Below are 15474 nucleotides of genomic sequence, written 5' to 3'. Positions count from 1 at the left end.
AACTCGCCTCAGGCTAGTGAGTCTCGAAACACTGCTATAAATATTTTTTAAAAAAATCTTATCCAATTAAGAATGCGTTCATGGCTAAGCAGGTAGGGTGGCAGGACAGAACAACGTGGTACCTTAGGTTCCCATCCCCTTCCTTACTGATCTACTCAGAAAAATAAATTAGCTTACCTGATTTGAGAATCCCCTAATTAGATTGGATAAGGAAATATGGCTATCTGCTCATTTCTCAATGTTTCAATATTTCCATTTTTATAAATATGGCATGTGTAGTGGTGAGACTCAGAATTACTGGATTGCGCAAATCGGAATGAGAGCCTAACCAAATTAAGCAAATTGGATGAGACCAAACTTTGGTTCGATTAGCAGTTGAATCGAAGACGAGGAATTAGAGCCTAGTTGATTAGGAATAAAAACTAAAAATACTAGTTTAAGATATGAAATTTATTAAAATTTGCTCAACTTAATTTAACAGGACAAATTGGTATAAAAGGGCCCACTTTATCGGCCAAATTAGTCAAACATTTGCTTTAACTGATTTTGATTATTTGTTTTGGACAAGATTAAGCAAAGCACCTACCAAGACCTCAGACGTGTTGGACTGACCGGCCTGATCTTGATAACTATAATTTGAACTTTGTGGCATAGTTATCAAGACCATACATGAATGCATGGCCGGACTTGTCAGACCGCTAATAGTACCTTAGTCTAGATCAAGTGAAATTTCAAGATCGGTTGACAACTAGTTAAAACTTAAAACAATGTCTGACCAAGTTTTGTTGAATGGGCGAGTCAGTTTTAACTAGTCAGGGAAGGTTAAACAAGGTTGAGGCCGGTTAATATATTTTCTCTGTAATATATTTTATGTTATTAATTATAATATTTATTTTTAAAAAAAATCTTGTGTAACTAATTCAATCGTAATATATTTTATATTATTAATTATAATTTTTATTTTTTTTAAAAAAATATCGTATAACTAATCCGATCAACAATAGAGTTGATACCGACCATAGAGACCTTCTCCAAGTTCCGAAGGATTTAGAGAACATTGCCCAGCAGTACTTACAATAGGTCAGCCCAGCCCTGTACGGATGGACCAGTCATAGTTTAATGGACCAGCCACGGGTCGAATTTTGGGACCCAAACCCTAGTTTGGCTAGGCACGCCTTCGGACTTCGCTTGGCTCCATCGCTGTACCGCCTTAAAACCACTTACCATTGTTACAAACAAGTACTCAGAACTTCGAGTACCAATACATAAAATTCTCTCCATTTACTGCACTATATAGCCCCAAAACCCTATTTCCATAAGGTTTGCTCGAAAAACCTCTCCGTGCGTTATCTCGATCCTCTCTCTCTCTCTCTCTAAGATTCTATTAGTTCTCGTGCTTCCACCTCTCTCTCTCTATAATCCCAAAACCCTAGTTTTGTAAAGCTTTTTAACATCCTCACATCCCCTGTTACTCTCTCTCTCCTATAGCTGTAATATCTCTCTCTATCTCAGTGCTATCTCTTAGTTTGAGAAGGCTATTTATCCCATTTGACCATTGATATCTTCATTTTGTTTCATTGGTCTTATTTTTTTGTGCTTTTTACTGTATTTTATTTTGCACTTCAATCTTTCTATCTCGCTCTCTCATTCTATTTTTATGTGTGCATAGCTACCATATTCTAAATTTTCATGTAGTTTCAGAACCCATTCGAAACCCATTAGGCTTCGGTTTTCCATTACTTAACACAGATTCAAAATCCTTTCCTTTTTCCAGGCGCCCATTATTTCCATCAATTTATTGGGTTTTCTTCTCTCCATAGATTTCAGCGATGTCTGAAGAAGATGTTGTTGCTGCGGGTGCTACCTCACCAGTTGTTTCTGATAAAAAGAGGAAGATTGATGATATAGAGGCTCCTGAGATTACAAAAAATGGGGTTTCTAGCCCTAAACATGCCACTGAAAACGAGGGTGATTCTGAAGCTCCCAACGAAGAGAATCAAAACCCTATCCCAGAGGCTCAAGAGATAGATTATCGCCTCTCAAATTCTAGTGATGTTAAGAAGCATCGTCTTGATGAATCAAGTGACGAGCCTGGTAGATTTTCCTCTTAATTCATGTGTTTTATTTTTATTTTTTCAAGAGTGATTTTCTTAGAAACACTGAGAAAGTATTGTAAAATTATTATTATTATTTTTACTATTTTGGTTATTATTTTTTATGTGCTAGTTACTGTATATTTGTTTTTTTTCCTTTATAGGTTTTTAATTGTTCGAACCCAGAAGTAAAATATTTGATGGGCATTGTTTCACAAAGACTGAACTCATTATCTCAAGATAAGGAATATAGTAAAATGCTGTTTTCTATATTCACTATAAGGAATTTCATGAGTCCGAGTTTTGATAGTTTCCTCTGTTACACACAAACATATGTATATATGTGTATATACTTCCTTTTTTATACGCACATATCTGTAATCTTAATTTCATAACTTGCAATCAGATAGTACAAAGGAAAAAGATCAAGTCTACCTATGAGATATCATATTGGTTGTTAGCATTTTGAAGTCATCATGTATGCTCGCATTGTTATTTATGGAAAAGCCTATTTATCAGTGATCAACTATGTATGTGTGTTAGTGTGTATATTTCTTTTGTTATATACATGCATGTGTGTGCGTGCGTGTGTAATTTCATAACTTCCAATCAGATAGCAAAAAGGAAAACGATAATGTCTGGTTATGAGATATCATATTGGTTGTTTAGCACTTAGAAATCAAGTATGCTCGCAGTGTTATCTGAGGAAAATCCTACTCATCAGTGGTTGCTGGTTTATTTTTTAATCATTAAGTGGACCCAGAATGTGAAATCTTTGATATGCTATTGTATCTCTTTCTCTTTGTATATTGCTTCCAAGAGGAAACACTTTCTCACTTATATAAACAGAAATTTGTACTTGTTTATTTTGAGATTCTTGATCTGATGAAAGTATCCAATTCAAATTACTGCGATATTTCCCATGGTTCATGCATGCATTCTATTTTTTATTTTCCCATGATTCAAGCATGTATTTGATTTTTGATTTTGTGAGCTGAGCAATACACCAGCTCAAATAACATTACCCTTTACTTCTTGTTACAAATTTTATACTGTAGTTGAGGAGATACTTAAGTATATGCCTAGATAGATCATATTCTTTGCCTTTATCATCTACCTGTAATCTCCTCTCTAGAATGATCTGATATGCTTGTTTGTGTTAGATTATAGTTATTAACCTAAATATGGATATTTCTTTGGAATTTTCTTACTAGTTCTCTAGGGAACAATGATGCTTGCTTGAATTTCTTACTCTCTCTAACATGTATTCTGACTATGGTAGTTCTTTTATCATGAGATGATTTTGTTGTGCCAAAACATGTTTGTCCAATTCTTGGCTATGGTGGGTGAATAACTTTTGGATGCTCTTATTGCCTGTTTTTCCCAAGCAAAGATTAATCTTTTGGTAGTTAACCTTCCCTCTAAAAAAAAAAAAAATCTTTTGGTTTTAATGTTTATAATTTACTAAACATTTTATTTATTTCTTTTACTGGTTTTGGTAGATTGTAGGCTCACTACTGACGGAGGAGACAAGAATTTGGAAGTGGAGCCATTCATAGCATTTTTATTTTTGGAAAATATGTTGTTTTATTAATTTATGGTAAAATAATTTCAGTTTATCATCATTATTTTGTTTTCTTATTCTTCAAAAAGAAAATCACTCTTCATTTTTTCTTGATTTCTTCTGTTTTTTCCTTTCCACTATATGGCTTTGGAGCTTCTAAGCTTTTCATTATGTGGAGATTTAAAGTTTTTATACCACAAAATCCCTTTTCATAAAGTTTATTAGAATATTTTGTTAACTCATAACTGGGATACCTATTTTCCCTACCACGAACTGCATAGTTGATAACATTAGAAATCTCGTTCCACTTTCTATGTGTGTGTCAGTGTGTGTATGTCTAATCATGGACAGGCAGCCTAAAGTTCCTTGCCTGTGCCTCATGGGAGTGTGGGTCAGGTGACTCAGTTTGAAACTTATACCCTGCAAGTCTTACAACTCTAGAGGTTCTTCTAAATGGTAAAAGGGGAAATAATCAAGAATTTTGATTTAGGTTATGAAGATCCTGGTTTCATTTTCATGAATATTTTGATGGCATATCACGGATATTATTGCTTCTTTCCATGCGATTTTTTTTTCTCATTTCATTTTCTGGTTCCATTTATTTTGCTAATGGCTTTTTGAACCTCTGATGGTTTGTTAGCTTGTTGCTTTTCAATGGATCTGTGATTGGTTTTTTGGGGTTAGTTCTATGGAGGAGGTTAGTTTTAAGAAGATGATATTCTCTGTCTCTAGGTCACTAAATTGTTGATGTTATATATTTCACAACTGGACTATTCATGTAAAAATCTGAACTCCACATCTCTCACCTTTGGGACAAGGGTAATAAATGTGGCGTTAACTATAATGCCATACTTGTGTTGCTTTGGAAATTCTCAATGGTGACATAAGGTTGAGTTTGATTATTTTCGAAGATTGTTTTTTTTTGGGTAGATTCATTTCCAAGATTGTTGAGAACAATTCATTACCATCTCAAGCCGGTCTCACTTCGTGCATGAATTTGATTTCCTTACAAGACACACACACAAGTTTATATTTTCCTCGTTTTAAAGCCAGAAGATGTCCTCTGTAGTTAGATCAAAAGGGACAATATTGCTGTCTTTGTAGATTGATTTTAATTCCTCCCAGTCACAAGCATGATTGGGTAGTTCTTGTATCTTTTATTGAAGCTTGTTATGTCTGTTGTTTGATTACTGTACTGTGTGAGTGTGCATCAACAATTTATTGTACTAGAAATTGAGATATTAACGATCTGCTTAAAAGTTAAAACTAACCTCCTCATTAGAGCCAACCATACAAAACCAACCACAGATTTGAAAAGCAATGAACTAATAAACCAGCAGCCATTCACATAGCCATTAGCAAAAATAAATCAAACCAGAAAAAGAAGTGAAAAAAAGGAAACTTCAAACCGAAAGAAGCAATTATAGCTGTGATAAGCCATCAATAGGTTCATGAATCTTGGATCTTCATAACCAAATTTCAAATTCCAGGAAATGTAGATTGTATTTGATGGCTTCTCAATTTTGATGATCTTGTGGGCTACCCAACTGATTACATAGTGGAAAAAAAAGGGAAGAAAGAAGCACCTCTGCATGCCCAGTCACCATGCAACTAGGATTTCAATAGTGATCTAAACAGAAATTGGAAAGAAAAATAAGAAAGCTAATACATGACATGATTTCACAATGCACTAAAGCATTCATTCCTCCATTGTAATTCATTCTATTTTGCTGTAATTTTTTGCACATTTGTTAAGGGAACAATAAAAGCAAACACAACAAACTGCTCATACTCTCTACTCTGCTCATAAGAATTTAGCCCTCTCAAATACTAGCCTCCAAACAAGCTAAAGAAGCTGAGGAAAGGATTTAGGAATTCAAGCTAGAAAGGATAAGTTCTGATTTCCAATTGTATTCCTGGAATTTCAGCCTGTCTTGATGAAGGGAAAAGAAAAAGTGGAAAACCCACTCTGTTGTATGGGGCAAGGTAGCTCGAGTATTAAAAGTGGGAACTCCCACTAAACAGAGAAGGAACCTCTTACCGATCATTCTCCACACACACAAAAGGGACGTCAAGAGTGAACAAAAACTGGAAAAGAGAAGTATTTTCGGTTTTTTTTTTTTTCTATTTGAGCTGAGGAAAAGTCTAGGCTGCCTGGTGAAGCCCTTGAGAAGGGGTGCACAAGTATAGGGGATTTGGAAAGGAGTAAATTTGCTTAGGGTGAAATTTATTACAAAATCAAGAATGCGAATGCAAGTTTGGTTTCGTGCGATGATGATTTTTAAGAGGGATTTCTGGATCAAACATACAGCACTCAAAGCCTGATATCCAAGGCTTTTCACCATTAGCTGCGATCGAGATGCAATAGTTTAGAAGACCCCTAGATGAAGAAGTGAAGAGCTCATCAGTCTCAGAATGTTAATGGACTTCTTGTTTATGCCAAGGAACGAAGATAAAATGCTACAGTGACCAGATAGCAGAAGTGATTTCATGGTCAAATCGTTTTATAACAGTTCTCTCCTGGTTGCTTCTAGGAAATGCAGTGCAGTATGTTTTGCTTCTAGGAAATGCAGTGCAGTATGTTTTGCTTCTAGGAAATGCAGTGCAGTATGTAGCAGGGTTTGAGGGATTCTGGCACCATCAAAAACTCAGGCTTTGGCTGGCTGGTCACTCTAGATAAGGTTTTTAACAGTAGGCCATCTTATGCATAGAGGACTACAAATCCAAACAGATGCACTATGTTCATAACAGATGCAGAATCTCTATAACATCTGTTCTTACACTATTTGTTCCTGGATGCTGCACTTGTTTGACACAGGATGGTCATACCAGATTCAATTGAGCTATTGATTAAAGAGTGGTTTAATCCTCTTTTACTGAAGCTAGGATTGACCCCATGGAAATTGTGTATTCTAGCCATGCTGGGGAAAATATGGTTTGGACAGAACAGAATCTTCTTCAAAGATAAGCGTCATGCTGAAAGATCGTGTAAAGCCACACTCATATCTAAGGTTTTTGTTGGAAAGGAGTTCTGAGGATATTCATGTACAGAGTTATATCAAGATTGGAATGATATCTCAAAGATTTATCGCAAGAGGGATTCACGATTTTCGAGATGGATTCATCCAGTAGGAGCTAGTGAACTTGATTCCGGTGGGAGCACAAAGGGTCATCTCTCCCAGCTGGAGTGGGTGGTGTGTATTGAGATTTTCTTAGAATCATCAAGTCTTGCTTGGGGCCCATAGGAGTACATGTCTTCAATGAGGCGGTGGTGTGAGTCTAACCTACAAGGTTGACATGTGTCATGGGTGCTTCCAAACTGGATGGAGATCCAAATTGAAGGAGACTCAGCCAACAAAATTACATGGGAAAGGAAAAGAGCGGAGCACAGAGCACCCATGGCAGCACACAACTTTTGTTTTGAAGATTATTTCAGCATCATGAACTCATGGTTTCTTTCCATCATTCATTGAGAGAAAAGCAATGCTGTTACTGAATCTTTTGGTGAAAGATAGTGCCCAGAAATCATCTCTGGTGGTCATAGATCATAACAACGAATTTTGGAATATTCTTTTGCCCAGAATATAAATGTTGGTCAATTATCACTCTCTTAATTACTGTTATTCATAAAAAAAGAAAAAGAAAACCCTAGAAAAAATTGTATAGACTTGTGAGGCTTACAAGTCCTTGTGGGTCTGCTAAAGTATCGTGGAGATTTTTCTGTATATACAAACATACATGTCCTACAGTTTATATAGGACCAGCCTGTGTCGAGTTCACTCAGGTGTTTTCCTCTGTCTTCAAATCATGATACACAATCATGCTTACGTATATATGCACATCCATATGTGCATTTATATTTTGTGTACATATGCTGTTTGTAATTGTGTTATATAGCCTGTTTTTCTACTTCAATTTTTTTACAGATTTATATGTGTCTTATAAAGATTTCTTTTGACATGTTCTGATACCAAATTAGGAGCTCATCGAAAATGAGCCTTACTTTCCTAGTAGAAGTTGTTGATTTTCTATATGGTTGACAATCTTGTGCTTCATTTGCAGAACATGGCTCAGAGGTGCATAAGTCTGAGGAGCTTCCTTCAGAGAATTCTCAACCTGCTCCTGTGGAGACTCCCCAACAGCTGTCCACTGGTGTTCCTCCACAAGCTGATATCCCTCCTGTTCAAGAGCAACCTAAACTGGATCTTCAGCCTATTTCTCGTAAAGTTGAAGTTCCTAATGGCAAGGTAGTGATCAATGCACAACCACCCACTATAAAGTTGAAGTTCCTAATGGAAAGTATACCATTTTTTCTGATGAGTATCAAGAAAGTATGCAATGTACCACTGCCATATATTTCTTTACTCCTAAAAACGGATGGTGGAGATTAATTAACTGTGGCTCCTAGTTACACAGTTACCATTGTACAGCTTTTCACCATCCTATGTAATCAGTAACTGATGGTGGGGGTGGTAATTTTCCTATATTTTTTATTTTTTTTAAAATGGTTCAATTTTATATTTGATTTTTGTCTTACTTTGATAAGTTCTATTTTGTGAGGGTTAATCAATGAAAAAAGTTTGAAAACTGTGGTGAAACGTAATGGATAAAGACATAAATTGAAGGCATGTTAGAGGTATACCTGCATAAAGGCAAAAAGAAGAGATCTTACTATAAAAATAAAATTTCATACTTCAGGAGAAACTAGAGTCTAAAATTACTAACTAAAAAAAAACTCTCAAAAGCTTTAACTTTACAATCATGCTCGAAAGCAGTTGCTATACCTTTTGTTAAAAAAATGAAGTTGTCAGACCTTCCCATCATTTTTTAAGTTATTGAGGAGTTTCTTGCTATTTCTAGGAATGAGCAATTTATAATTTTTTCACAGGAAGCCTATAAAAAGATTTAGGCGGATAGGATGCTGGTGAAGTACATGGGAGATTACATTTTAGAGAAAAATGGGAGATGCCATTAAAATGACTTGGTCACTGTCATTATTTCAGAGAAAAATGGGAAGGAGAAGCTAAATGGCTGAATTTTAGTCAATATAACTCTTGGAAAGAAATGTTTTATCTTTGTTATTGTTCTTTTGATTCGAGAAGGGAGTGTGTGGCCCAATTATATCTGGAAAATAGGAGAGAGATATAGAAATCTTGCACTAACTATAGCTATAAAGGCTACATTTTTCCATGGAAATGTGACTGAGAATACTTAGAACTGGAAAAGAGAGGCAGTAATGTACTTGGAAATGTTATAAATTCTGAAATTTGGAAAAGCTGCCAATAATGGGTATATCTTTCAATGTCAGTCTTTCATATCAACTAGCATTTTGCCTGAACTCTGTTAACACTTCACTTAGTTGGAACCATTTATCTACCTTCCAGGTTGGAGTTCTCATTGGAAAGGCTGGGGATACTATCAGATATCTCCAATATAATTCTGGGGCGAAAATTCAAATCACAAGAGATGCTGATGCTGATCCACATGCTTCAACTAGGCCAGTGGAACTGATAGGAACTCTAGAGAATATTAATAAGGCGGAGCAGCTGATAAAGGATGTGATTGCGGAGGTTCTCTGATTATTTCTGTCCTAAGTTTAGGAAAATATACTTTAGTCCAATGGACTATAGTATTCTCATAGTCCATTGGTTTCATCACCATCTGATGAATGATGGAAGGTGATGGAAAGTGGTGTATTTTCCATTTGAAATATTTTTCTATTTATATCATATTGTCATATATGTACGTATGCATATATGAGCGTTTCTATATATATGGGGTGCTTTTTTTCCTGAACTATGTGTCTTTTTTCTCCATTCAACAGGCTGATGCTGGGGGTTCCCCAGCTCTTGTTGCTAGGGGTTTCGGTACCGCACAATCTGGTGGAGAGCAAGTTCAGATACAGGTTCCAAATGACAAGGTGAATTCTATTTCCGACCATTATAGTAATTCTCCTGACAAGGCCTACCCATTTTGACTATGGTTTAGGGGCAAAATATTAGAACCAGCTAAACTTTGCATCATAAAATTCTGATGTATACATTTTGCAGGTAGGATTGATCATTGGTAAAGGAGGTGAAACCATTAAGAATCTGCAGACGCGATCTGGAGCTCGCATACAGGTAAGTGTACTTCTTTTGTTTTTGTTAATAGGGAGTTGTTTCTTCAATCATTGGGTAACTAAGTTTTCTTCCTTCTTTTTTCAATTGGCGAAAGGTAGGCATACTTTAGATTTTTCAAAATGATTCACTGGGGGGTTTAGTATGCATTGTAAGATTTATTTTTATTTTAAAATTTAAATTTTTTTCGAAAATGGGGTTGCCTATGCAGTTATGCACCATGAGATGACTTTGTGTCGTGCCTAAAAGCTAAGCAGAAAAATGCTATTCTTTTCAACCACTGATTTTGCTATAACTAAATCTAACTTTTTCCATATTTATTCCTTTTTTGTAGTTGATCCCACAGCATCTTCCAGAGGGTGATGTATCTAAAGAAAGAACTGTACGTGTGACTGGAAATAAGAAACAGATTGAGACTGCACAAGAAATGATCAAGGAAGTAATGAATCAGGTTTGTGAAGGAGCATGGGTTATTTATCTTTTGTCTGATGTAGTGCATCATTCAGACTCTCTTGGTCCCATACTTAAGGTTAATTTGGAACGTCTGATAACTATGGGCTAGTTTTTCACTTGTTTGCCAATGTTAATGTATTAGTGAGAATTATCTTGAGAACTCCAAAAACCGCTGATTTGAGTTTGCGGCGCTCTTGTTTACTGAAGACTAATGTTTTTGTTGAAGCATTGATGATATTAGTTTTCATAGCTATGGTTTGATGAATAACAATGTTTTCTAAATAATAAAGGTAGACAATTACCTTCTTAATAGTGATAAATAACCATGTATCTAAATACCTAAAAGAAAACCACAATGTTTTCTAAATAAATAAGAGGTGGAGGAGGGTATAGCTGTTAAGAAAAAAAAGTGAAAATATCCTAGTTTTTGTGTACTTTTTTCTCTTACTTTTTTTTGTTCTGTTTTTCTTCTAGTTTGTCGTCCAGTATGAAAGTTGTTAATATTTGCTAATAATGTATGCAATGTACTAGTTACCTGTAAAAGAAGAGTAAATCCGCAAATGAAAAATAAAAACTTTTCGTGTGCATGAGGGTTACTGTGAAAAGACTTTGCATTGGATGCTTTTTTAGGCACCTTTGCGAGAAACTGCGATCAAACATGAGAAGCATATCATTCTTTTGGCCTAGTTTGTCATATGTCCTGTAAATATTTGAAGACTTTTGTAATGATGTTTTCCCCTTAAATCTGAGAGATGTAAGCTGTCGAAAGCTCTTGGTTATTATTGAGGAAGGAATTATGCGTGAAATTAAATGCATTTCTTTTAGCCACTATTCAATCTTCATGGTGATGGGTGAGAGCTTCCTGTGTCATTATCTGATCAATATCTACTTAGATATGAAATGAACAACAAATTTTTGTTTTGTTTTGAAACCTATACGGTCCTTGGTGCTACTTCCATTAGCATATGAAAGGACCATATAAATATTTGAGAATGTTTACTAAAGGACTATATAAATATTTGAGAATGTATGATAATCAAGTTAATTATAATCCAGTTAATATTGATAATTGAAACCTGTAGCATTCAGGGAATCTGTCCTCTCATATTATTTTATGTCTTTGTATCTCACTCATTTCTTTCTTATCTCCTTATTGCTATAGGCTCCTACAAGGCCTCCATCTCTCTCCACTGGCTACCCCCAACAAACGTACCGCCCTCGTGGACCCCCTGGACCACCTCAATGGCAGGCACGCCCACCCCCTCCTGCCCAACCAACAACGTATGATTATCAACAACGTGGACCCTACCCTACCACCCAACAATCCTCTCAATATCCGCCTCCAACCTACAGTAGTTACCCACCTCCACAAGCCCCAAGAAGCTATGCTCCAGGTTGGGAACAAAGGCCCCCTCAAACTACTAGTCAAACTGGAGGCTATGATTACTATAGCCAACAACCCCCTCAAGCCTCAGAACCCTTAGCCTCTGGTCCCCCACCAACTGCCAATCCTACACCAGCCCATGTGCCACCTCCTTACAATTATACACAACCCCATGCTACAGATTACCCCCAAAACCCTCCATATGCTCAATCTGTGCCACCCCAACAAAGTTATGGACCGGGATATGAGAACCCAAGCTACGATAAACCACCTCCAACTCAGCATCCATATGGCGGCCCTCATCCTGATGCTCAAGGAGGCTATTCACAAGCGGGACCCCCCCAAGCAGGGTACCAACCACAATTAGGGTACGCCCAAACGGGTTCCTCTCAAGCTGGGTACCCTCAGTCAGGTGGTACCCCCACCCAACCGGCTTACTCTCAACCAGTGCCCGCACAATCAGGGTACCCTTCCCAGATGGGGCCTGTCCAATCAGGTTACCATCAATCAGGCCCTCCCCCATCAGGGTACTCTCAACCTGCACCCGCTCCATCGGGGTACACTCAACCTGGCTATTCACAGCCACCAGCATATGGTAAGGTTATCTTCTTGATGTGATTCTTTTTAATTATTTTTTCTCACAATTTTCAACTGCCAACTAGGTCAACTCTTTTGGGGATTGTATTTTACTTAGGCTGTTTATAAATGCTTTATTTGTTGTGCTTCCCCTCTGCTTGTTCAAACCTTGCCCCTCGAGATGCATGATCAACCTTTTTGACTGGCTGCCCTACCTTTAACCTGCTAATTATAGAGAAGAATTAAGCTTTAACTTGTTGCCTTCAACCAGCATTGAGCCAGTTTAACAGGTTGCTGCTCGAATCTGAGGGACGAAATTTGATGACCTATGAGGAAGTCAGTATGTATTAAGAATTTATATGCGTTGCTGATATGAAATACAATCCCGTGCGATTTAATTTATTCTTTTTGACTTAAAGATATTTCTCTGGATAAATTGCGAATTTACCATTCTCAAAAAAATGGTAAACTGGTTTTTCTTTTTGTGTTTCCCAATGACCTTGCTTTTGTTTACCATTTATGTTGTTGCTGTAGTTAACATCTAATGGCGTTTATATCAATGTTTTGTTGCAATGGATCTATGGGTAGATGGTGACTTAATTTTTTTTTGGTTGTATAATATTATATTTATAACCATCATTTTTTGAGTTTATATCATCTTATCTATGAAGGTAAACCTAGCTATGGGCCGCCACAGCCGGCTCCTGCACCTCATTCTTATGGGCCTCCTAGGCCAGCCCAACCTGGAGATGTCTCACAGCATACACCTCCATCATATGGAACATCTCAGCCCTCATATCCTTATGGGTCAGCACCACCTGCTACTCAAGATGGTTACAACCAGCAATTACCACCTAATCAACCAGGTTATGGTCAAGGGCAAAGTAGTAATTATGGACAGCCAGCTTATGGTCAATATCCATCTTCTCAACCGGGGTATGCAGAACCCCCTCAAAGTAATGTGAACTATGGTGCACCACCACCGACTGAGGTGGCATATAATAGTGCACATGGTCCAGCCCCTGGTGGTGCAAGTGGCCAACCTGGTTATGCCCAACCTGGCCCAAGCCAGGTGGGTTATGAGCAGCAACCGGTGGCTCAGTCAGGCTATGGTGGTTATGGTGGAGGCGCCCAGGCTGGTTATGTGAAGAGCTTATCACCTCAACCAGGATATACCCAGTATGACGCAAGCCAAGCATATGGCCACCACTCTTAAGATTATTGGCAGAATCCTTGCATCATTCTTTCTAGGGTCGCAGTAAGAGCGGGAGTGAACTTGCAGGTATCCTTATTTCCTCTTGAATTTTAGCATGAATCGATATTTTGATCTCTTCGTAAAGGTGGTATTTTTTGTTCTTTTTTTCTTTTTCTCTTTCTTTTCTTCCTGGTTTTAGACGTATGGTTGTCATGGAACCTGTTTTTCTGTCTTTCGGTTGAGTTTTGTCATAGGCAATCTGATTCTGTTCTTGTAGTAGTGGGATGAGAAGTAATTTAGCTATATGAGACTGGTTATGTAGCTTGTCATTGTACTTTGGTATTACTTGTGGGCTTTATGCTGTGGTTCTTTGGATTTCATGATGTTATCGCTTGAATGCAAACATGGATGTGTATTGGAATATGCATATATGCATGACTGTTTTCATGTACGTGTAGAGCATGTCCGTCCTACTTTTCTTCAATATTTGTTTTTGTTGGCATGTTCTCTCTGCCATCTTGGTTATGTATTTGGGTAGACTGAAACTCTTGTACATCATGTCTTTTCTTGCCATGGCATGTTCTCTCTGCCATCTTGGTTATGTATTTGAGTATACTGAAACTTCTATACATCATGTCTTTTCTTGCCATGGCAATTGAAGTTTGTGGCAATTAATGTTTATGGAGTCTTCGAGGTTGAGTGCATGAACCCGTAATGATGGTAGAATAAATTGGGGACACATTGATTGGTTTTTATCTCTTTGATGGGTTTGGTTCATACGATTTTGTTGCTTTAGTGTTTACCTCGTATATACGGGAAGACGTGTTCGTACACTTTTGGACTTCTTTTGCCGATGTCACTGCTTTTTTCCCCTGCTGGCACTCTCTAAGGTTCTGTCGGTTTCTTGATCGCTGCTAGTTTCACTGTATTTTTACTGCTTTGTTATGATTTGATTGTGATGTAAACCTTGACCTCCATCTCAAAATGCTCTATTGATGACTGTTGGAAGAAAATAACATGCCTACGACCATAAGGAAATTCTTGTATTAATTCTCTCCCTGACACCCAACTCGCATGCATTTATGCACATGCATGCATGCATGCCTGCCATAAATACACAATGCTCCCATGATTATATACATGCAGATACATACATGTATTTGGTAGTGATTCAAATACATGGATTCATGTCATGCACATATGACGTATGCTTGGTCACATTGTCACGCAATCATGCACTTTGCTGGGGGTAGAGCTAGAATATACCAAGTCCAATGGACTATTGAAAACCATAAACCATGGGGACCAACACCGTTAAATGGGATGAGAGCAGGAGTCTCTCTCTCATAATTTCATTAAACGGTGATGACCCCTATAGATTATGGTTTTCTGTAGCCTGGTGGATTATATCAATTCTTTCTCTTTGCCAAATGCTACTCTAAAAATGCTTGTATAATATGATTTTTTGAAGAATTATGAAGAATTTATTGTGCATCACGAAGCCAACGAAAATGTGTATCGCATCTACTCATCCCACATGCATGTGCTGGTAATTGTCACACAATATCAGAACACTGGCACATTGCCATATGCATGCACACACAAATGCATTTGGTAGATCCTATGAAATTTGCAGGTACTGTTGCAATGCCTTATTGTTGGCAGTCAAGTGCTGGATTAGCCCAACTCCATGACATTGAGGAAATGAATTGTCGTAGGAACCGAAATCTTTCTCGATGGGACTTCGAAAAATGAAATGAGAATGTAGTCTCTCAATGTGATTTAGAATATGAACCACTAGAATAGAATAAGGTTGTATTTCTCGACTATAATATGATTCCCACAATGAGGCCTATTCACTCCTCATTTTCGGTTTTTTTGATGATGCATTCGGTTGTACCGATCAATCTTAGTACGTAATTTGATTATGCCTTGAGCGTTAGAATGGCCTTCACATGGAAAGGTACACAAACCCCCTTTACTGGTTCAGATTAGAGAAGGTAAAAACATGGTGGTTTCGAATTCGAAAGAAAAAATATGGACGATATTTTAGTTTTACTTTTTATCTGCTTATTGTATTGGCATGAGAT

General features: G+C 37.2%; 1 protein-coding gene across 5 annotated transcripts; it reads left to right on the top strand.

Annotated features, from left to right (window-relative positions):
• Positions 1-1008: 1008 nt before the first annotated feature.
• Positions 1009-13835, top strand: LOC18427720 (KH domain-containing protein). 5 transcript variants are annotated; one of them, XM_088851103.1, is made up of 9 exons: positions 1009-1320; positions 1821-2094; positions 7720-7904; positions 9042-9227; positions 9482-9577; positions 9708-9779; positions 10111-10227; positions 11392-12208; positions 12861-13835. In XM_088851103.1, exons 2-9 carry the CDS (start codon positions 1830-1832, stop codon positions 13403-13405), a joined length of 2283 nt encoding a protein of 760 aa, XP_088707229.1. In that variant the 5' UTR covers positions 1009-1320; positions 1821-1829; the 3' UTR covers positions 13406-13835. The 5 variants fall into 5 exon arrangements, with proteins under 5 accessions (XP_088707229.1, XP_088707230.1, XP_088707231.1 ...); XM_088851104.1 differs by having other exon boundaries at positions 1143-1320; positions 1775-2094; XM_088851105.1 differs by having other exon boundaries at positions 1145-1341.
• The last annotated feature ends 1639 nt before the right edge of the window (positions 13836-15474 follow it).

The sequence above is a fragment of the Amborella trichopoda genome, chromosome 11 (assembly GCF_054954075.1).
Source record: "Amborella trichopoda isolate Santa Cruz 75 chromosome 11, AtrichopodaSantaCruz75HAP2 v2.0, whole genome shotgun sequence".
NCBI classification, from domain to species: Eukaryota; Viridiplantae; Streptophyta; class Magnoliopsida; order Amborellales; family Amborellaceae; genus Amborella; species Amborella trichopoda.
Note: the sequence above shows the minus strand (reverse complement) of the source record. Positions and strands in the feature narration are given on the sequence as shown.

Coding starts and splice junctions, on each gene's coding strand:
- LOC18427720 (XM_088851103.1), top strand. CDS start 1,830: ATGTCTGAAGAAGATGTTGTTGCTGCGGGTGCTACCTCACCAGTTGTT. Junction 10,228..11,391: donor TCAAGGAAGTAATGAATCAG/GTTTGTGAAGGA, acceptor TTATTGCTATAG/GCTCCTACAAGGCCTCCATC. Junction 12,209..12,860: donor TTCACAGCCACCAGCATATG/GTAAGGTTATCT, acceptor TTATCTATGAAG/GTAAACCTAGCTATGGGCCG.